This window comes from Adiantum capillus-veneris, chromosome 8 (genome assembly GCF_014529385.1).
Source record: "Adiantum capillus-veneris isolate H3 chromosome 8, ASM1452938v2, whole genome shotgun sequence".
In the NCBI taxonomy this organism is placed as follows: Eukaryota; Viridiplantae; Streptophyta; class Polypodiopsida; order Polypodiales; family Pteridaceae; genus Adiantum; species Adiantum capillus-veneris.
The window spans coordinates 109,706,523-109,729,958 of NC_140938.1; the positions used below are offsets into that span (position 1 = coordinate 109,706,523).

At 43.9% G+C, this 23,436-nt stretch overlaps 1 protein-coding gene across 1 annotated transcript; it reads left to right on the plus strand.

Annotated features, from left to right (window-relative positions):
* Positions 1-4,769: 4,769 nt before the first annotated feature.
* On the plus strand, positions 4,770-22,026 carry LOC147452755 (zinc finger A20 and AN1 domain-containing stress-associated protein 4-like). The gene is made up of 2 exons (XM_086518354.1): positions 4,770-4,928; positions 21,268-22,026. The coding sequence occupies exon 2, from the start codon at positions 21,328-21,330 to the stop codon at positions 21,808-21,810; it is 483 nt and encodes a 160-aa protein (XP_086374480.1). The 5' UTR covers positions 4,770-4,928; positions 21,268-21,327; the 3' UTR covers positions 21,811-22,026.
* Positions 22,027-23,436: the final 1,410 nt, after the last annotated feature.

Genomic DNA, 23,436 nt, shown 5'->3' on the forward strand with positions numbered 1-23,436 from the left:
TCTTGCCCTTGAATTAGAACTTCTACTGGAAAACAAACCAACTTACAAATGTATGAAGGAGGTTAAGGAACAGTCAAAGGAGGTTTTGGTGCAGATGCAAATTGCCAAAGGAGTCTTGGATCAGAGAGTAAGGGCCATTCTTGAGGATCAGATAGCCACTAGTAAAGGATCTCAGACTAGAATGTCAGTCGGAGCATAGGCAACTGCTCTCTGCAAATTGTTCTAGCTAGTGAGAATCACCAAAAAGATGATGCAGCAAGAGAACTAGGCTGTTCTCAAATTTTTAGAATTAGTGCCTGATTCTCCACTTCTCTCGTATGCCTTTCCAGCAAGAGAGACGGAGCTGCCAAGATTCTTTCCAGCACTTTATCCTCAACATCCAGAACCAGTTGATCGCCGCACATACTTCAAGATTATTGATGAGCTCCAGGATTGGTATGAGCGATCGACTGTGGAATGGAAAACTTGGCAAACGCTATTCAATGATGCTCTCCAACTCAATAATATTCATGCACTGAAAGAGGAGATGCATAGGATCCGGATGTGTATGGGTCAGTGGAAGATTCAGATCAGGGGCCTAACCAAGATCACTAATCAGCTGCTGCAACTTACTATAGAATCTTCTAAATTGCTTGAAAAGGATATTGCAGCTAAGGCGGGCCTGGCACCACAGTATAGGGAGATGGCTGAGATTCTTTTCGAAGCTTGGGTCAAAACTAAACAGCCTCTTCCAGAAGGATGGATCCATACTGCTTCGCATTGTCATAAGCTGGCCAGAACTAGGATCACCAAAGGCTGGCGCACACTCTATGATCCTGACACCAAAACCTATCATTCCCTCACACCTTATGAAGTAGAGATGACCACAAAAAGGTGGGATCAGCTTGAACAGGAGGCCATTTATCGACTGATTCAGAAGGAGAATGCTGGTACTGGGACTTCTCAGACGCCATCCAGGTCAAAGGGAAAACGAAAGATGGCTCAATGGAAGGATACTGGGTAGTTCCATCTCAGAATTCAGTGGCTTTTCTTCCTCAGCTGGAAGGTTGATATCAGTTTGTGTAGACAATGAGAGCTCTACCTTGGCCTTTTCAACTGCCTCTTGCAATCTTTGTATGGCCACTCTGTCATCGGTCAAGTCCAATCCCCAACATCAGAACCAGACGGTGGATTTTTCAGTCTCAAATCAAAATCAGACAGGGGAATTTTTCAGAAATTTTGGAATCTTGCCAAAATTCAAGAAAGGAGGGAAGGATGTAGATGCCTGAGACAGTTTCACTAAGTGGGAACGTTCTCTTATGAGACGGGCAATGAATTAGTTAGTAATTACTACGGTAATTACTATGGTAAACCCAAGGTGTATAAATAGGGGCCGTTACTTTGTAATCAGATTAGCATTTGGTTGGCATTTGGGTTAGCATTTCAGCGGCATTTGTACTTGAGTTGTCAATCATTAGCAGTTGTTGTCGCTGTACTCTCTCTGTAAATCATATCATACTCACTGTAATCTTTTATCTGTAGTTCCAATCACGGCAGATATTCCAGTCACACTTACTCTGTATCCAGTACTCTGAATCTGAATCTGAATATTATTCTCAGTACATAGTCTGATTCTTATTCTAGTATCCAAATTCCAGCCCAGTTTCTGATTTCTGTCCAGTCTACTGTCTGAAATCTTCTAACACTAGTAGCTGAAATCTTCTAATGCTGGAATTAGCTGTCTCAAGAGATCAGCTCCAATTCCAAGAACTAATAATTGAGGACCCACCCGAGATCGAAGATCAAGAAGAGGTGCTCCAGCATGAATCTCGACATGAAGACAAGGTACTAAGACATGGTAAGATTAGCCAATGGTATCTTATTAATTTTAAAAACTATCCATTTGAAGATGCTAGATGGATGCAAGGAACACAACTTAAGGATAGTATGAACCTTGTCAACGCTTACAATGCTACACTAGAGTAAGCAAATATAAATGTTTTTTTAATGAACAATGTTTTTGTTTTATAAGACTAGTTCTCTTTCTATTGTGCACAAATTTAAGTAGTATGCACGGTTAGAATCATGTTTGTGATGACGACGTCTCCCAAACACCAAGTAGAATTTGTCACTCTACTTTGGGAGTATGATATGGACTAAAGAGCAGATATGTTTGCGGTACATAAGTCTCCCAAGCACCAAATGGACTAGTCATCCATTTTGGAATGATATCGTAGGGTAGAAAGGGATCCTCTACCCGCTAAGAAACTTAGACTAATGACTAAGGATTTATCTTCTCTACCTCATAGTCGAGGACGACTATGGTTTCAAGAGCGAGGTAATGTCATAAAATCTAATATCTAACTGTCCCAAATGATTTTCTCATATTGAACTGATCATTTAATGTGGGAAATGAATGGGAACAAGAGTTAGAAGATAGATATGTGCTTTTAGATCTATCTCGGCACGGGACCAAAAGGGAGAGAAGGCTATCTCTGATTACGAGTGCAAAAGGGAGACGGTCTACCAAAGAGAAATGAGCAGGTAATGGAGATTAAAAGACCTTAGGGTTAGCTTCATTAAAAACCTCCAAAGGTAAGTGTTAAAAGCCCTTAGACCTAGAACCTTTAGATACTTTAGACCTTAGGCAAGGTAGGCATGTGCTTGAGGTGACTAAGGTGCTTGTTGTGCTTCATGACTAAGGTGTTTGAGGTGCTTGAAGTAAAAAAGGTGCCTACAAAGGAGGGGCCGAGCCCAATAAGTAGGGGAGGAGAGAGAACACACATGAACCCTCTCGAATGCCATCCCTTCCACAAGAGGCATATAAGACATATGCCAAGCCCCTAGCAAGGTTGCCCTCATAATGTGCCTAAAGCCTATTGGATGACCTTTAGAGAGGTTTGATGAGAATTTAGATTAATTAAATAATTATCCAAACATTATTCAAGCCCTCTCTCTCAAAGAAGAAAGGAGGACACTTGTCCAAATGCTGCTAGTTATGACCAAGACCATTGATTGGCTAAGCTTGGCTAGGGCCAATGAGGTGCAAGCATGAATTAGAAGGAGGGGTCGACCAAGGCTTGCTTTTTGCATTCTCTCCCACACACACACTCACACACATTCTCTCATTGTGTTGAGCAAGAACTCCATCTCCTTCTCCAAGCTCGAGAAATAGAGAGCCTACACCAACACCTCTTGGCTATGAAATTCAAATCCAACCAAGAGTCAAGCTTCAATGGCATGCTCATCTCCTTTACCATCTATATTACAATGCTAAGTTAAGCTCTAAGAGTAATCTATGGTGAGGAAAGTACTTCTTTCTCGTATGTTACTTCTTCTTCCTCTTCCCTTCCCTCACTCCGTGCTAGCTCTCTCCACCTTTGAAGGTGTTTGAGGTCTTGGGATTGAGGGCGGGGACAAGCTAATGTTTTTGCAAGGTAGTTACGGGCATAAATTTGGTGTATGAAGTTTACCATCTTCATTGCATCAACAAGGTCTCAAGGAACACGAAGCATGTATTGTACCAAGTCTCTCTTCATGGGAGAATCTATAATACAAAAGCCTTTTGGAGGGGGGACCGGCTCCAAGTAAATCCGGTTCTCAATTGTTGTCAATTTCTCTAATTCTCTCTCTTTTACAAGTTTTGTTCATGCCAAGCTAACTAGGTATAGTGTTCATTTCGCTATCTTTAATCAAGTGCTCTCCTTATGCTCTTTAAGAATTCTCTTAAGGAAATGCTCATTATTGTTACTTTAGTTCCGCTACAATCAATGTTTTAGCCATATTCTGTTACATTTTTCAAGTTGGCTGTCTGCATTGAGATATCGACCTAATGAGCAACTTGAGCTTGGGATGTTGTCCCTTCTCTTGTCAAGTCCCGTGCTCAACCTCCAAACCAAAGTTAAGCCATTGTACAACTACTCCCTCCACATGAGGTGTTGGAGTCGATTCATGTCGTTTTCTTAATATTTTAGAAAAGATGTTCATCTTTATTCCCTAAAGGGAGGAAGTGTGGCGTGTGGCAGATAGGCCTCGGTGCGAACACCCTTATAATCGCTTGCTCTTTATATAAATAGGTGCCTGATTAGGAGGAGGGGCACAGTCAAAGCGTCCCTATATGCACTTGAAAAAGAGCTGCTGTAGCGAAGTGGTCCGGCGTGGCAGAGAAATTCTATCCATGGTGTTTCCACTGCTTTGCAACGCAAAAGTAGAATCACAGATGTAGTTTGTCGCTATGGCTCTAATAATTTCTCTTGGGAATCTCCCAGAGAATTTTACCTCACAAAGGACCTGTGCTCTTAGGTTGCGTGTACGCAAGACGACAACGTCCATGGCTCAAGGGCTCTGGCCCCTGGGCCCTCACTTCCCCTTAGCACTATCGAACACGGGGTATTAAATGAAGCCCCTATGGGACCATGGTGAGGAACTCCGAGCGGGAGTCATGAGAAACGCAACATCGTCAGAATTTTAGAAGTAAACAAGGACAAAATTAGTAAACTAGGACAAGGGAGAGTGGGTGCTCAAGTTTATTTATAAAACTTATGTTTGCCATTGAAATTACATGATGTGTGTGGGTGACTTGGTTAGGCCATGATCCCCACAAAGCAGAGGTTCCAGGTTCAAGAAGCTTGGCTATAAACAAGGGTGTATTTTTTTTTGACCGTCCATCTGCCTCGAGATTCCCATGGGGATCCAACACCTTCAATCCCACCACTCACACCGCGTGTTAGATAGTGCTGATTCACGTGCGTAGCCTTTCACTTTGGATAAATCTAATCAATAGATAAGTATGATTTTGGGCTTTCTTTTCCTGGTAAAGCGACACACATATGAAGGGACAGCGAAGCAAAGGACATATTTTTACAAGTTATTTAGCAGAGTTTCGTCCTTGGTCGCCATAGCCAGACAGACACACGAAGCTTTCCTGCGTTTCCCCACATTCGAACCAGGTAGCCCTAATCCTACTAGTCCTCATCGTTATTTCTGTGTTCGATTACGTCACACTCACACACACACACACACACACCACACACATACTTGCTTACCTACCGTGGTCCTGGTTTGTGTCTATTTATGTGAGAAGAGAGAGAGCTTTGCATGGGAACTCTTTCTCGTGTGTGTGAATTTTGAACTAATTCTTGCTAACTGTGCGAGCTTGTTTTTGCATGTGCTTGTTTCTGCTTAAACACCTATCCATTCTGTACGTAGGCTTAAATACTTAATAATGTGCACACACTTGGACAGATCGATGGGTACAAGTCCATGTTAAGGCTGAATGTACTTTAGCATGCCATGAATTTAGCAAAGTGCTTATTATGTTGGTTGAGGTCTAACTGAGATTGTTTTGCTTGAGATTTATGTCTTGGTTGCCAAGTTAGGTGCTATGATTGCCTATCAAGACTATTCGAGGATTTTATTGGTAGAGCATAGCTAATGACAAGTAAGCAATGATAATGGAGCTTCAATGGTTTACATAGTTGCAATTATCGCATCATATACATCACATTATACACATCTTTGATTACATGTTCCGGTATTGTGTATTATACGTTATGTCGGTTACATAAAGTAATTTATTACATCTTATTTTATTCAATATTGTGTAATATGCTTTATGTTGGTTTTTTATTTTTATTTTTTACATTTTTTCTCATCCGGTATTGTGTAGCATGCTTTATGTTTTGGCTCCATATATTAATTTTTATGTAGTGTGTATGGGGTACCTACGACCTATACATTTATATAGAAATTTTTGGTCCATATATGTGTTGCATATTTGCAATGTTGGAAAATGGGTGGGGAGAGTCATATTAACATTCTTTAGAGGCTAGCTTCAGAGGCTAAAGTTGACTAGCAGGACAATTTTGATAAATATCTTTTGGGACATCTTACTTTGGGTACGCGCTCTTCACCTTCACCCGGAAGAGTGTCAGAGATCGAGCCCTCTCACATATATAAAGGCCCTTGGCCTCTCAAAAGCAGTTCACATGAAAAGCTATAAATTCAAAAGCATCTGGTTCAAAAGCAGCCCAACGCAAAACATGGGAAATCCGTACAACGTGCCATGTCAACAGTCAGTAGCGTAAAACGCGAAAGTCTGTACAAGTTGTCACATCATCAACGCAAATCGTGAACGTCTGTACAGCTGTCACATCATCAATAATTTACGCAAAAGAGATTGTGTGTGTGTGTCTTGCTTTATTTAATCTCTTTAGGTCACTTGGGTCCCATCGAATGGGTCCCATAAGTTGGTGGGAACTCCTCTTTAAAAATAGGCGACTCGGCAAGACTTTGTAAGCTGGTAAAACTTATGCTGCTACTACTTCTTTTGCTTCTTCTTCTTTTGCTGCTTCTTCTTAGGGTTTAGGCCCCTCGGTCGAGATGTGCAGGTTGGCTTTATTCTCTAGAGGCTTGACACGTCAGCAGTTCGTGAAATCCCTTGTCTTGAAAGAAAGTAATCGTCCGTGTATCTGCAAAACAACTCAAGTTAGCTCAAAAATTTTCGAGGGTCATTTCGAGGGACAATCAATTTTCTCATTCCAAATTGGAGCTCTTGATATCTTGGGTCGTTTGCTTCTAGAAAAATCTCATCCAAATTCCAATAAAGAGTCTCATTCCAGATTGGAGCTCTTGATATCCTGGGTCGTTGGTTTCCCATACAAATCTCATCCAATAAGAAGTATTCAGTGTTTGGCACATCACAATGCAACACAAATGCTCACATATACATGTTACAAGACATAGAAACTTAAAGTCGCTGATAAACACTCCCCCCGCAAATAACCATCTAGGTCTGGGCCATGAGCTGTTCAACGACTCTCTCATCACTCCTCCCGCATAACCTAAAAAGATCCGAGTTGAGAGATATAGAGGCCTTTTACAGCCAAACGCCCCCCAGACCGCAACCTGCATCATCTGGGAGGTTCAAGCATACAACGTAATGCTCATGAGACATCTCGTCTACATCATTCCGAGGTTTTCAAGCATACAACGAAATGCTCCCCAGATATCCAATCTGTGTCATTTTTTTGTTCAGACAATACCAAAACAACATTTCTCACTACTCCACTCGAAAGTAATACACCAAGCATTGAAAGCAATATTAAAACTAGAGTCAAAACAATTCAAATCGGCACCAAGACAGGTTCAGAACAGATTCTATCCATTTCAAACAAATTCCAGACAAATTCCAAATATGATCACCAAACAAGTTCTCAAACAAAATGCAGAAAATTGTCAATTTAAACTGAAAATGCATTCTTGACATCAGTCGAGCTTGAAAGTTGATAGGGCTTCTGTCTTGAAATCTGCACCAAAATTTGGGTTAGATTTCCTCCATAAATTTGTAGTTGATTGTAACATGGTCCATAAGCTCTTGAATAGTCGAAATAAGCCTCGATAGATAGTGTTTTTTGTGGCGGTGATGGTAGTCCCAAGACAAAGCAATCACATTGGACCTCCAAGGTTATGGCGCATTTTAGGATACCCCACTTTGTCAGAAGCTACACTCCAAAGAAAGATGTTTGAAGGCATGTAACTTCGGACAAAATTTTTCTTGAAAGCTTGCCAAGTTTTTGGAGTGTGCGGCTTGATAGCTAGACTTCCACCACTGCATAGCAATGCTTCTGAGAAAAACAGTGGCTCGAAATTTTTTTGCGGGCACCACGTGTCAACGGAAAAGAACAAACTGAACAACTTTAAGTACTTCAAATAACAATTGAATTGAAAAAGATGCACGACACGAGACCCCAAGAGAGCACTAGCCGCAAACCTTGGCGCCCCTTTCGGTATATCTTTATAATGCTTGAACTGAGTACAATGCTGGTACTCCCGCTCTGCACCTTCACCCGGAAGAGTGCGAGAGACTGAGCCCTCTACACATATTTAAAGGCCCTTGGCGTCTCAAAAGCAGTTTACATGAAAGGCTATAAACTCAAAAGCATCTGGTCCAAAAGCAGTACAACACAAAACATGGGAAATCCGTACAGCCTACCACGTCATCAGCAAGCCGCGTAAAACAGGGAAGTCTGTACAGGCTACCACGTCGTCAACATAAATCATGGGTGTCGGTATAGTTCACACCATCAACAATTTATGCATAAGAGATTTGTGTGGGTCTTGCTTTATTTGATCTCTTTAGGTCATTTGGGCCCCATCAAATGGGGTCCCATAAGTTGGTGGGAACTCCTCTTTAAAAATAGGCCACTCGGCAACACTTTGCAAGTTGGTAAAACTTTTTGTTGCTTCTTCTTCTCTTCTGCTGCTTCTTCTTAGGGTTTAGGCCCCTTGGCCGAGATGTGTAGGTTGGCTCCATTCTTCAATGGCTTGACACTTCAGTAGTTTGTGACACTAAGGTTGCCCCCATAAAATTTGAAACTAGTCTTGCCTTTTGTCTTCCCTTTTGCTCGTTCTTGTGTCGATTTTGAAGTCTCTGGCTTGTCCTCAACTTCTTATGTTCTTGCTTACGACACTTTGCAAGAATGTGTCCTTGTTGCCCTCTTTATAGTATTGTGCATGTTGCTCGACTTTCAATTTGGGCTGGTCGGTCTCTTATTCTGTTTCTTGCCCTTCTTCTTTTTGTCGTCGGAAGACCCTTTTCCTGTTGAAGTGGACACTAGCTTGTGTGAAGGGTTAAGTCAAGGAGCCGGAATGCATAGAAAAATTGTCTTTGGCATGTTCCATGAGCATTTGAATGCTTTGGGACAAACAACACCACTGAATTTCTTTTGCTAGACTATAATAAAACCGCTCCATCTGCTCCAAGAAGGGATTTTCCGAAAAGAAGCTACTAGCAAAAAGGTATTTCAAAACCGTTGACAGCAAGTAACCAAGGTATCTTTCCTTGTCATCCTCAGATTCTTAGTCAATCATTCCGAAGTGGATAGTCTTTTGAAGCTTACACGTTTTCAGAGCTTTCTTATGTACGAGTAGGGTTGACTACCGTATCTAAGCATTACCTAGACTTTGGAGGCTTTGGATAAGCGACCCCAAGAGAGCGGTGTGAAACTGCTGTATGTTGGCAAGACCTTGATGGACATCCTTGAAGCCTAAAAAAGTGTCAAACCATATGGTTTGATCCTCATCCTTGAACTCCTTGGTCTTCCTTTTCTTCTTTTCCAAGTAGTCAAACTGAGTTGGTCTCATTAGGTGGTTCGGCTTCTTCCCATAATTAGTGTCGAAAGCCCCAGAATCACTGTCTGAATTGTTTGAAGAGGATGGGGTTTCCTCCTCGGAAACGCTAGAATGCTTTCTGTGCTTTCTAGACTTCTTCTTGGATTTGCTTTTCTTAGTCTTTCTCCACTTCTTTCACCTCTTTTCCTCGTCCTTGGAATTAGAGAAAGGAGGGACTCATTGAAATATCTGAAGACGAAGATGAAGATCAAGAACTTGTTAGACTGGTGGCTCCAATATCTTTAAGGAGTAGATTAGGATGTGAGGATTGTTTTGTGGTTGTGCCCAGCTCTACCTGAGGTAGATATACGTTCTCAGCAATGCAATCCACTATGTTGCCTACCCAGTAGGTTGGCATGAGGCGGGACTCTTGTTCCTAGGCTTTCTTGGGCCAGAGTTTCCAATGTTTTGTAGTTTTGCTTATAAATGCTGGCAACATGTGACTTATACAGTGACTTTACACATTTGTTAGATGTTGGTCCATTTTTACCAACTCGTGGGATACACCCGTAGGTAGGGTATACTTTTGGTTTGTCTATATATGCAGACCCCCTCCTTGTACTTTTGGTATATCAGATTAGCAGAGCTTGCTAGAATTTGGGTCTGAGTGCACTCTCTCTAGCGTTTTCTCTCTCTAGCATTTTGTTCACACCAACGTGTTTCCTCTCTAGCTTTTTTGTGAGGGATACCTTTTGCTCCCTATAGCGCTTCCTCTCTCCTCCGCTCTGACACCCTCCATTGCTGGTTGCATTGCAGATCGATTTCCCGTGCTTGTTTGGTGGGCGGTACACGATTGGATGACGTCTCCGAGATCTGCCGCGAGATCCATTGGTTGGCTGGTACCGAGAGGAGGTTTGCTCGTGGTTGCAGACGAGATCTCACCCAACTCACCCTTTCCCATTGCACCTTTAACATGTTATGAGAGCGACGTGCTCTCGAGTTCTTGGTGATTTGTGGGAGTTTTTGGTGTTGAAATTTCGCGATGAAAAGAGATGGTTTGCTATTTTTTGTTGTTTTTGACTCATTGGGGGGTTGATCTCGGCTGTAGTGGGCTGATTTGAGTTCTCTCACACAATGCAGAGGGGTGATATTTGGATTTAATAGCTCGGTCCATGATGAAGAAGTACAAGGAGAGGAAGTTCATGATGAAGCCTTAATCAACGAGGAGTGGGGAGATTGGTCCCAGTTCTACTCCAATGTACGTGATGAACAAATCAAGATACCTACCTTTCCTATGGAGGGATTGGCAATTGAATGGCGAGAATTATGCAATTTGGAAAGTAACCATGACCGCGGTCTTCGACTCTTATGATCTTGGAGGTTTTGTCAACAGTAAATTTCAAAAGCCAAAGGATCCTATGGGAGTGAAGCTATGGGAATGTGTCAATGCTCGAATCTAATCATGTCATGTGTGCATTGCATTTGAGCCACGTGGACAAGCTACTGCTACATGTCAGCATCAATCTTAGTTAGGAAAGCGAAAGCTTAGGGATTTAGTATGGCTCCTTTACCTGCATGTCTAGACATGTCAATAGTTGCATACCCTCACTTGCACATTATAGTCACTTAAGCATATGGGCATGTGATCAGGCCCTCACTTCATTTATTAAATAGAAACCCTTAAAGTGAAGTTGTAGGGTTATTTACGTTGCTCCGCCTCCTCCCTTTGCATCAGATCACTCCTCAACGTCAAAATTGTTGGGTTCAAGCCCTGTGGTCTAAGCCCATGCAAAACTCCCCTTATAGCATGCAGAGGAAAGTCTAGTCTATGTGGAGTGTGCATGGAAAGTCTCTTTTATATATATTGTAAGGCTTTTGTTTTAGTTAATACAAGCAAATAGAAAAGCGTGCTTTTTTAAATTTCCTTTGTCGAATCTCTCTATCCTCTCTCGCTCGTTCTGCAAGCCCTCCTCGCCATGGCACCTCGCCATCATCCCCCATAGGCTCCACTGCACCTAACACCTGGTATCAAAGCTTGGTGCTCTTGGCGCTGGCAAGGCAAGGCGAGCCCAGGCAGGCATCTCGAAAGTCGAAACGCTGTAGAGCCTGCCCAAGGCAAGGCGGCAGTTCAAGCGCTAGGTCAGCCTCTCAAAACGCATGCGCCATCGTCGTGGTCTCCTAGGTGAGGTGCACTTCTGCAAGAACGTTTTGAGACGCCGTTGCATGTAGCACACTAAGGCGGGTGCGCAGAACCTGCGGAGTGTTTCAAAACGCTGTCAAATTTGCAAGGTAGCGCATGCAGAGCTAGCCGACAGCTAGCAGCCAGGAGGTTGGATCAAAACGCAGCCAAATCTTGGCGGAGGTAGCAGTAGGCGACTTAACAACTTCTCAAAATGCTACGTTGTCTGCGAAGGGCTTGTTGATTGTGAGTGAAGAGGCGAGATAGCTTTTCAAAAAGCACGCAGTAAGGCCAATTGACGGAGCAACAATTGCTAGTAGTGCTTCTAATCTACGAGGGCGATTGGACGAAGTACGGAGCTGTCACGTGACACATCCAGCCCTATGTGTCCGTGGACAAGCTACAGCATGATCAGAGTTCAATCAGTCCAGTCAAGTTTAGATTAGAAGTGATCTGGCACTTTTGTGAGTCTATTCGTAGACCGTGCATGCCTAGTCACTTAGCATAGATGCATATCCTCTGGTTGCACACAACATGATCATCAGTATTCCCTTCAGAATCCATCAGATTCAGTTAGGGGAATTTTTCAGTGCATTTAGCCTATTTTCCCTATTTTTGGTATTTTCACTTATTATTTTTAAGTTACTTTCCAACAAAAGTAGATAGGGCAATTTTGCTAAGTTTGTATATAAGCAAACTAGAGTTAGCACTTTCTGGCAGAAGAGGCAGCAGGAGCACATGCTCAACTGGCACCTTCTCAACAGAGCCCCAATAGAACCCAAGGACTAGCGTTTTTGCTCCTCAGCAGCTTGGCTAGCGTTTTTGGACCAGACACCGTAGAGCAGCCAACGTTTTGCCCTTGCAGATCCCAGGCGACAAGACCCTAGCAGATCAGCCTAGCGTTTTTGCATTTGCAGAACCGCGGCGACAGAAACACCATTTTCAGCCCTAGCGTTTTTTGCATCTGCCAGCAACCTCAGCGTTTTGCAGATCTATCGCGATAGAATTAGCCCTAGGAGACCAGCGTTGTCAGTTTTGAGCAGTTCGACATCGCAGATCAAGTCCCGAACCTCGCAGATCTCACCTTCCTGCAGCAGTTCCTCGCCGCATGGTCAGTTTCCGCAAGGTTTACAGTTTCAGCCCGGAAAACGCAGATTTCAGCATCTGCGTTTTTCAGCGCGTCGTCGTCATCGACATAGAGTCAGAATTCAGCAGATAGAAGATTAGCAGATTTCAGCCCATAGCGTTTTTGGACAGCAGTAGAAAGATTGCAGATTTCAGCCCTTAGGTCGACTTCGTCATCACCGTCGTCATCGTCAACATAGCCTAGACTTGCATCAGTCACATGCATACCATTTGTACGAGATTGTGCAATCGTAAGTAGACCACTCTCGTCGACGAGAGTGGGGCCTTCGGAGGAGGGTTTTACAACGTCTCTGGTGTCGTATATCTCTTCTCTCTCTATCTCTCAGTCTCATACACTTGCACGCACAATATCCACTCACTTTGTTCGTGATCATAGCACTCTCCATAAAGAACGGAAGGCTCTTCCTTCCATAAGAACTAAAAGGAACCTTGGAGCACAGTTCGGAGTACTCATCTTGAGCAAAGCGCAAACAATCATTCCGCTGCACCTAACATTGGTATCAGAGCTTTGGCAGTGTTTTGTATTACTTAAGTAAAGAACCACAAGAATTTTTTTTGCTTGTTGAGGTCGCACGAACCCAAGTTCACTTGGGCGTGTCGATTCCTAATCGTGTTTTTTGAAGAGTGACAGGAATCCCAAGAAAGAAGGGCTTGTCCAGCCTCCCCTTGTGTCTCTTTTCACTCATTGAGAGCGGACCGTGCACTTAGCGGCCGGCCAATCGACGTGAGGTGGGAAAAAGCAACCTTGGTGTGAGCGCAAGGCCGTCAAGGGGTGCGCCCGCGGAAAGGAGTAGAACTCGGGTGAAGAGAAGATCCTTCTCAAACACGGTTTGCAAGCGAAAGAAAACCTCAAGAACCTCAAGAATTAAGACCCCCAAGAACCCAAGTTCCTCGTGAACTTAAGAACCCACAAGAACCGACGATTGCAGAATGGTCATCACTCGAAGTGGAATGGATACTTCGCTTGGAGGTGATGAGCATGAGAGAGGCGAAGAAGAATTTTCCCGACCAGGAGGTTTTTCCGACCCTCCCCCTTCCCCATCTACGACAAAGGTTTCACTAACTCCTATGGAGGAGTTGAAGCAGTTGTTTAAGGAAAGACAGTTAGAACGCTAAGAAAGAAAAGTAGAAAGAGAAGCAGAAAGAAAGGCCTACGAAGAACGAAGGGCAGCCATAGAGCGTGAGCACGAGCAAGCACGCTTGGAAGCCAAAGAAATACAAGCCAAATTTGATTGCAAGAACAAAGCCCTCAAAGCAAAGAGCGACCAACACATGAAAGAATTCTTGCGACTCTTTTCTCAAGTTCAGGCACAGATGCAAGAGATTCGGGAAAAGGAGACTCTCTCAGTCTCTTCTTCTCCACAGCATGCTACCCAGGATTTGCATGATTGTGAGAAGCATGATGATTTGAATGACAATGACAAGCATGATGATTTGCATGATCAAGATGTGATTTCTCACGAGCATGATGATTTGCATGAAGAAGATGTGATTGTTCACCAAAATGATGTGTTAGTTGATGCTTTTTCTAGCGAAGCTAACCTCGTTGTAGATTCTGTCAATCACAAAGGATCGATCTTGGCTCTCGAGCCTAGGTCCAAAGAACCCTCACAGGAAGTATTATGTGTTCGCATGATTGATACGCACGCATTATTCGAGTGTTTCATTCGTGATCGTTTCTTGTATTTTAGTCAGCATCTTTATGTGATCCCTTTTCCTAGGCATGACATATTGTATGTTGAGCACGTTTCTCTCATGGATGAGCACGAATGTATGCGGATTTCTCATGAAAAGTTGAAAAGTATGTATGTAAGGAAGTCACATTCCATGTCTCTTCCTTGGCATGACACAGTTTCCGAACGAGCACATAAAAGTATGAGCACCAAGCATGGGCATTTCCGTTGTGAATTGCCACAGTTGATTGATTTCGATCAAACAGAAAAGATTCAATCTCATTGTTTGCATGTGGTTGATGAACGGTTTGTCACTCCGTCTCTATGTTCATCTACATTGCATACACAGTCTTTAGAGAAGACAAGATTTTTTCCATTCACTTTACATGGAATAGGTATGTTCATGGTTTTGTGTTGGAAATGGTTTCAGGAATTTTCAGCCATGGAGATTCTTGAAGACGAAAGAAGCAGGTCTCTAGATGAAGTTGAAGCATTGAAGGAGACTAAGAAGACTTTGTGTCGCTTTCGGCGCGGCCCAAAGAAGCAAGCGTTGCAGACCTTTATGAAGTTCAAGTACCGCACGACCCACACATAAGAGTGGGCCGACGAAGAGTTCCTTCCAGGATTCCGGAAGCTATTGGCGATCTCCCTCGACGCCATACAGTTCGGTACCAGTACCTCACTTTGAAAAGGAGGGGATGTCACGTGACACATCCAGCCCTATGTGTCCGTGGACAAGCTACAGCATGATCAGGGTTCAATCAGTCCACTTTCTGGCAGAAGAGGCAGCAGGAGCACATGCTCAACTGGCACCTTCTCAACAAAGCCCCAACAGAACCCAAGGACTAGCGTTTTTGCTCCTCAGCAGCTTGGCTAGCGTTTTTGGACCAGACACCGTAGAGCAGCCAACGTTTTGCCCTTGCAAATCCCAGGCGACAAGACCCTAGTAGATCAGCCTAGCGTTTTTGTATTTGCAGAACCGCGGCGACAGAAACACCATTTTCAGCCCTAGCGTTTTTTGCATCTGCCAGCAACCTCAGCGTTTTGCAGATCTATCGCGACAGAATCAGCCCTAGGACTAGCGTTGTCAGTTTTGAGCAGTTCGACATCGCAGATCAAGTCCCGAACCTCGCAGATCTCACCTTCCTGCAGCAGTTCCTCGCCGCATGGTCAGTTTCCGCAAGGTTTACAGTTTCAGCCCGGAAAACGCAGATTTCAGCATCTGCGTTTTTCAGCGCGTCGTCGTCATCGACATAGAGTCAGAATTCAGCAGATAGAAGATTAGCAGATTTCAGCCCATAGCGTTTTTGGACAGCAGTAGAAAGATTGCAGATTTCAGCCCTTAGGTCGACTTCGTCATCACCGTCGTCATCGTCGACATAGCCTAGACTTGCATCAGTCACATGCATACCATTTGTACCAGATTGTGCAATCATAAGTAGACCACCCTCGCCGAGCGGAGTGGGGCCTTCGGAGGAGGGTTTTACAACGTCTCTGGTGTCGTATCTCTCTTCTCTCTCTATCTCTCAGTCTCATACACTTGCACGCACAATATCCACTCACTTTGTTCGTGATCATAGCACTCTCCGTTAGGAACAGAAGGCTCTCCCTTCCATAAGAACTAAAAGGAACCTTGAGCACAGTTCGGAGCACTCATCTTGAGCAAAGCGCAAACAATCATTCCGCTGCACCTAACAGGAGCATTTTCATTTGGTGAGTTCTTGGCAAAAGCTGCAGAATTTAACTTCAAAATCTTAAGTTTAAGGACAAGGCAAGCAAGTTTTCTAGGCACAACAATTTTTTTTCAACATATTAAAACACATCTGTCAATGACAAGCCTTGTCGACTTTGCACACAACATATTAAAGCATTGCTACAACATGAGATTCGATTATTGGATTTTGGATAGCTGTAAGGTGCAGCGGAATGAATGTTTGAACTTTGCTCAAGATGAGTGCTCCGAACTGTGCTCAAGGTTCCTTTTTCCTGTGGAAGGGAGAGCCTTCCGTTCTTAATGAGAGAGTGCAATGGACACAAACAAAGTGAATGGACACTGTGAGTGAAGGTGCTGAGACTGAGAGATAGAGAAGAGAATGCGACACCAGAGACATTGTAAAACCCTCCTCCGAAGGCCCCACTCTCTATGGCGAGAGTGGTCTACTTATGATTACACAAATCTCTACAATGCTTGGACTTGCCAACGATGAGGACGACGACGAGACGGGCTGAATTCTGCAAATCTTTATCTGCTGAATTCTGACTCTATGTCGGGGACGATGTCGATGACGACAGTACGACGACGACGAGCTGAAAACACAGATGCTGAAATCTGCATTTTCCGGGCTGAATTTGTAAACCTTGCGGAATCTGACCGTGCGGCGATGATCTGCTGCGGGAAGGTGAGATCTGCGAGGTTCGGGACTTAATCTGCGAGTACTAACTGCTGAAAACTGAAAACGCTGATGCTTGTGGGATTCCGTCGCAAAGATGCTAGGGCTGATTTGCAGTCGTGAAGTGGTTCTGCTATGTCTACCAATGCCGAAGCTCCTCCGCAATGCAAAATCGCCAAGGCTGATCTGTCCTTGCAAAAACGCTAGCTTGATGCTGAGTTGCAAAAACGCTAGGTCATGCAGTCGGGGGTCCTATTGAGAAGGTGCCTATTGAGCGGTGCTCCTGCTGCCTCTTCTGCCAAAAAGTGCTAGCGCTAGGTTTCTATTTATACAAACTTAGCAAAATGACCCAACCTACTTTCCAACAAAAGTCACTTAAAAATAATTAGTGAAAAATGTCAAAAATAGGGAAAATAGGTCTATGCCTGTAAAAATGCTCCTGATGGGTTCTGATGGAAATCTAATAATCATGCTATGTGCAACCAGAGGATATGCATCTACTCTTAAGTGTCTGGACATGCACGGTCTACGAACAGACTCACAAAAGTGCCATATCACTTCCTATTCTAGACTGACTTGACGGAACTGAACCCTGGTCATGTTGTAGCTTGTCCACGGACACATAGGGTTGGATGCGTCACGTGACATCCCCTCCTTTTCAAAGTGAGGTACTGGTACCGAACTGTATGGTGTCGAGGGAGATCGCCAATAGCATCCGGAATCCTGGAAGGGACTCTTCGTCGGCCCACTTTGATGTTTGGGTCGTGCGGTACTTGAACTTCATAAAGGTCTGCAACGCTTGCTTCTTTGGGCCGCGCCGAAAGCGACACATAGTCTTCTGTGGCTCCTTTGATGCTTCAACTTCGTCTAGAGTCATGCTTCTTCCTTGTTCAAGAATCTCCATGGTTGAAAATTCTTAAAACCACTTCCAACACAAAAACATGAACATACCTATTCCATGTAAGGTGACTGGAATTTTTTTTGTCTTTTCTAAAGGTTGTGCATGCAATGTAGATGAACAAAGAGACGGAGTGCTAAACCGTTCACCACACACACGCAAACAATGAGATCGAATCTTTCTCTTTTGATCTAAATCAATCAACTGTAGCAATTCACAATAGAAATGCCCATGCTTGGTGCTCATACTTTCTTGTGCTCTTTCTGTAACTGTGTGATGCCAAGGAAGAGACAAGGAATGTGACTTCTTGGAATGCATACTTTTCAGCTTTTCATGAGAAATCCGCATACATCCGTGCTCATTCATGAGTGAAACGTGCTCAACGTACAAAATGTCATGCCTAGGAAAAGGGATCACATAAAAACATTGACTAAAACACAGGAAACGATCACGAATGAAACACTCGAACAATGCGTGCTGACTAATCATTCGTATACATAATACTTCCTGTGGGGGATCTTTAGACCTAGGCTCGAGAGCCAAGATCGGTTCTTCATGATGGATCGAATCTTCTTGTGGGGGTTCTGTGGACCTCGACTTGAAAACCAAGATTGGTTCTGCGTGATTGATCGAATCTGCAATGAGGTTAGCATCACTAGAAAATGTATCAACTATCACATCATCCTTGTGAACAATCACATCATCTTCATGCAAATCATCATGCTTGTGAGAAATCACATCTTGATCATTATGCAAATCATGTGTGTCATGCTTGGGAGAAGAAGAGACTGAGAGAGTCTCCTTTTTCCGTTCCTGTTGCATCTGTGCCTGCACTTGAGAAAAGAGACGCAACATCTCTTTCATTTGTTGGGCACTCTGCGCTTCATACGTTAACCGTCTTTCTTCGCACTCGCAATCGAATTCGGCTTGTCTTTCTTTGGCTTTCAAGCGTTCTTGCTCATACTCACGCTCTATGGTTGCCACTTTGTCTTCATATTCACGATCTATGGCTGCCATGATTTCGTCGCTTTCTAACTCCCTGTCCATCATCATCTTTTCGAAAGCCTCCATAGGAGTTAGTGCAATCCTTGGCGTAGATGGGGAAGGGGGGGGGGTCAGAAAAACCTCGTGGTGGGGAAAATTCTTCTTCGCCTCTCTCATGCTCATCACCTCCAAGCGAAGTATCCATTCCGCTTCGAGTGATGACCATCCACTGAAGTCTTGGGTTCTTGTGGTCTTGGGTTCTTAAGTTCACGAGGAACTTGGGTTCTTGGGGGTCTTGGTTCTTGAGGTCTTGAGGTTCTTGCGGGTCTTGAGGTTCTTGAGGTTCTTCTTTCGCTTGCAATTTGTGTTAGAGAAGGATCTTCTCTTCACCCGAGTTCTACTCTTTTCCGCGAGCACACCCCTTGGCGGCCTTGCGCTCACACCAAGGTTGCTTTTTCCCACCTCACGTCGATTGGCCGGCCGCTAAGTGCACGGTCGGCTGTCAATGAGTGAAAAGAGGCACAAGGGGAGGCTGGACAAGCCCTTTCTTCTTTCTTGGGTTTCCTGTCACTCTTCAAAAACACGATTAGGAATCGACACGCCCAAGAGAACTTGGGTTAAGTGCGACCGCTACAAGCAAAAAAAATTCTTGTGGTTCTTTCCTTGAGTGATACAGAACACTGCCAAAGCTCTGATACCAATGTAAGGTGCAACGGAATGAATGTTTGAACTTTGCTCAAGATGAGTGCTCCGAATTGTGCTCAAGGTTCCTTTTCCTTATGGAAGGGAGAGCCTTCCCTTCTTAATGAGAGAGTGCAATGGACACAAACAAAGTGAATGGACACTGTGAGTGAAGGTGCTGAGACTGAGAGAGAGAGAGGAGAATGCGACACCAGAGACGTTGTAAAACCCTCCTCCGAAGGCCCCACTCTCTATGGCGAGAGTGGTCTACTTATGATTGCACAAATCTCTACAATGCTTGGACTTGCCGACGATGAGGACGACGACGAGACGGACTGAAATGGGCTGAAATCTGCAAATCTTTATTTGCTGAATTCTGACTCTATGTAGGGGACGATGTCGATGACGACAGTACGACGACGACGCGTTGAAAACGCAGATGCTGAAATCTGCGTTTTCCGGGCTGAATTTGTAACCTTGCACCGTGCGGCGAGGATCTGCTGCGGAAGGTGAGATCTGCGAGGTTTGGGACTTAATCTGCGAGTGCTAACTGCTGAAAACTGAAAACGCTGATGCTTGTGGGGATTCCGTCGCGAAGATGCTAGGGCTGATCTGCAGTCGTGAAGTGGTTTTGCTATGTCTACCAATGCCGAAGCTCCTCTGCAATGCAAAATCTCCAAGGCTGATTTGTCCTTGCAAAAACGCTAGCTTGATGCTGAGTTGCCAAACCGCTAGGTCATGCAGTCGGGGGTCTTGCTGAGAAGGTGCTTGTTGAGCGGTGCTCCTGCTGCCTCTTCTGCCAGAAAGTGCTAGCGCTAGGTTTCTATTTATACAAACTTAGCAAAATGGCCCTACCTACTTTCCAACAAAAGTCACTTAAAAATAATAAGTGAAAAATGTCAAAAATAGGGAAAATAGGTCTATGCACTGTAAAAATGCTCCTGATGGGTTCTGATGGAAATTTGATAATCATGCTATGTGCAACCAGGTTGACGAGTGCACCAAAAACTCGAGGTATCATGAGAGTGGTCGGTCTAGTTCGGGCTTGGGATTGTTGGGTTCAAGCCCTGTGGTCTAAGCCCGTGGGAAACTCCCCTTATAGCATGCAGAGGAAAGTCCAGTCTATGTGGAGTGTGCATGGAAAGTCTCTTTTATATATATTGTAAGGCTTTTGTTTTAGTTAATACAAGCAAATAGAAAAGCGTGCTTTTTTTTATTTCCTGTGTCGAATCTCTCTCTCCTCTCGCTCGTTTTGCAAGCCCTCCTCGCCATCATCCCCCATAGCGTTTTTGTAGATCATCAGCATGAAGCACTCAGTATTCAGCATTTCAATGTTGTAGCATTTGTAGAAGTAATGTAAAGCAAGTACTTGCTCTTGCATCAGAGCAAGAGGGCCCTTGAGGGTGTTTGGGACCCCACATACTCTCTCTCTCTCTCTCTCTCTCTCTCTCTCTCTCTCTCTCTCTCATTGTGTTCGGTTCAGTCCTCTCAAGTGGAGTAACCTTGTGTTTGTGCGGAGTACTAGATCTGAGTTAAAATCCTTGAACCGTTCCGTTGCACCTGACAGATCATTTGTCATTCTCAACAGTACACTATCTCATTAGTCACATCCGATTGATGAAGGCGGCGAAGCAGATCTGGGTTCAGGCCTTAATCTTTATATGATCGAGTTTCTCCGATCAAGGATTCACGTGCACATCGTACCCTCTGATCGCACAAGAGCACCGCCAATGTCTGCCAGTGTGGGCACTAGGGAGTGTTCCCATACTCTAGCATTAGTCCCTGCCTAGGTGGTTCAAAGCATGTGAACTTTGAAGCACCTCTTATTAATAGGGTCAACTTTATCAATAAGTGACATGGTTGAGATTTGTCAATATTTTTCAGTCAGGATCATGCCCACATCACATGGCAGTGTACACCTCCCCAATGGCTCATTTTACACATCGTACAGACCACCTTGACGTTTACATAGCCTACACATTTTTACCTTGCGTTTGTACTTCCTCTAGGTGATAGGCTATTGAGCATCTCCATAGGTCTCTTTTATACACAGAATACAGCCCCTTTCCTCGTGCGCGCGCGGAGAGAGAGAGAGAGAGAGAGAGAGAGAGAGAGAGAGAGAGAGAGCCTATTGGAAGTGTTACTCATCTTACAAAATTTGGTAGTATAGAGCTCTGTACTGTTTTTGCTCAGCAGTTTTTCCCTGATTCGATATTTTACTATCAGAGTTATAGGTTTGTGTGGTGGGGCCTGCATTATAAAGGAAGAGTATTTGGTCTAGTTACGATGGAGCAGGAAAGTTGGAAGATGGACAAGGAGGAGATAGGGCGTCAACCTCCTGAGGGGCCAATATTGTGCTCCAACAATTGCGGCTTTTTTGGAAGCGCAACAACTATGAATCTTTGCTCACAATGCTATCGTGATGTGGTTATGAAAGAAACCAAGGCAGCTGCAGCTATGCCAGGCAAGCAGACATTGGAATCGGGTCAAGTGGCTGTGGCACCTGAAGTTTGTAACCGAACGGATGGCTCCACCTCTTCAGCTGAGCAATCAAACCCCCTTGGACCCCCTTCTCAGCCTAACCGTTGCTTCACATGCAAGAAGTGTGTCGGATTGACGGGATTTAAATGTAAATGTGGTAATCAATTTTGCTCCCTCCACCGATACCATGACAGGCACAATTGCTCCTTTGACTACCGCGCTGCTGCCCGTGATGCACTAGCTAAGGCCAACCCTGCAGTAAAAGCAGAAAAGATGGACAAAATTTAGTTATAAATAGCTGGTTGGAAGCAAGCTTCTTATAGCTCTGTTTAGATTGGGGTCACCATTGGTGATTTGTATGTGATTCAAAATTGGAAGACTTGCATTTGCAAGTGTAAAGATTAGTTGTTTATAGATAGCGAATGGTTTTTCTACGAAAGGATCTATCTGGAACTCTGCTAAGGTAAGCTTTCCCATTTTTTGGCACGTGTTTGCCCTGTTGCATTGAGGTGTGCTTTGGACCTTGTGATCTTTTTGTTGCCCATGCTTGCGAACTCCCTTTTGTGTGGTCGAGATAACTTGGTCTTTTTGAATGCTTCTTGAGTTTGACCAATAACTCACTGTGCTAAGTTGCCCAAGATGGCGCGGTGTCGCAAGCCACAGCATACTCCCAGTGGCACATGAAATGCAATCTTTCAATATTGTGACTTGTCTGTCTACGTTTGTTTAATGTGTTCTTTCTATTACTCCTGTCCCGTAGGAAAGTGTAGTTGTAAGTGTCCTGATTTCTCTCACACGGGCACACTCCTGCATGACACAGCATACTCCCAGTGGCACATGAAATGCAATCTTTCAATATTGTGACTTGTCTGTCTACGTTTCTTTAATGTGTGTTCTTTCTATTACTCCTGTCCCGTAGGAAAGTGTAGTAAGTGTCCTGATTTCTCTCACACGGGCACACTCCTGCACGATGATAAGTAGTTGGTCTCTCTCTCTTTCTCTCTCTCTCTGGGGTCATTTACTAGCGACTGCCCGCATAATAAACAAGTGATCAAGTTACAAGGCCTGCCTAGCTTTTTGTTGGTTTAACAAAAATTCTGAGCTCCAGTCTTCTCTCTACTCTCACCTCTTGTTTTGCAAAAAGAGTATTTTGTTTTGAAAGACTTCTCACAGATAAGCTTCTCCAATCCTATGTAGCACTTATTCTACCGGGTGAGTTGGTTAAAGTCATGGCTTTCTCTTTTGGTATTGATCTAGACTCTGTTCAGTGCATTGTTTCTAGGTATGTCCAATAGTCATGCTTTGATCACATATTGATGTTTGTATGCACAGCTCTTTCTAATATTTTGAGTATGCTAGTTATGAGTGTTGCATCTTGCTGTTGAGTAGCTGATGGTATTGAATGGATATATGGCACAATCGTGGACTTGCAAAGAAGTTTACTCTGGCTCGACGATGAGGATATTGCTGTTTCTTTATTCTGAGGTTTTGTCTATTGCTAAACCCCATGGTCTGGTAACTGGTTTTCAGTTAAAGAGGTTAGTCGTGTGTTTATTTTTGCTTATGAAATATGCCTTCTTGGTTGCTGGCATGCTGATCCAAGTAGTGGTTACTAGCTGGACCTAGAGACAAAAGATGTTACACTTGGCTTGTAGTCTGGCCTTAGGTACCTTGGCATGACCCCTTCTATATATAACTTATAGCCAATGACCATAGGAGATTTGGGAGTACTTAGTGTCTCTCTCTCTCTCTCAGAGCTGAGAGAGAGAGAGAGAGAGAGAGAGAGACACTATAGAGAAGAGAGAGAGAGACTATAGTTAGTGTCTCTCTTCTCTATAGTGTCTCTCTCTCTCTCTCTCTCTCTCTCTCTCTCTCTCTCTCTCACAGCTGAGAGAGAGAGAGAGAGAGAGAGAG

What these genes read in the sequence shown, in the direction of transcription:
- LOC147452755 (XM_086518354.1), top strand. Translation starts at nt 21,328, where the DNA reads ATGGAGCAGGAAAGTTGGAAGATGGACAAGGAGGAGATAGGGCGTCAA.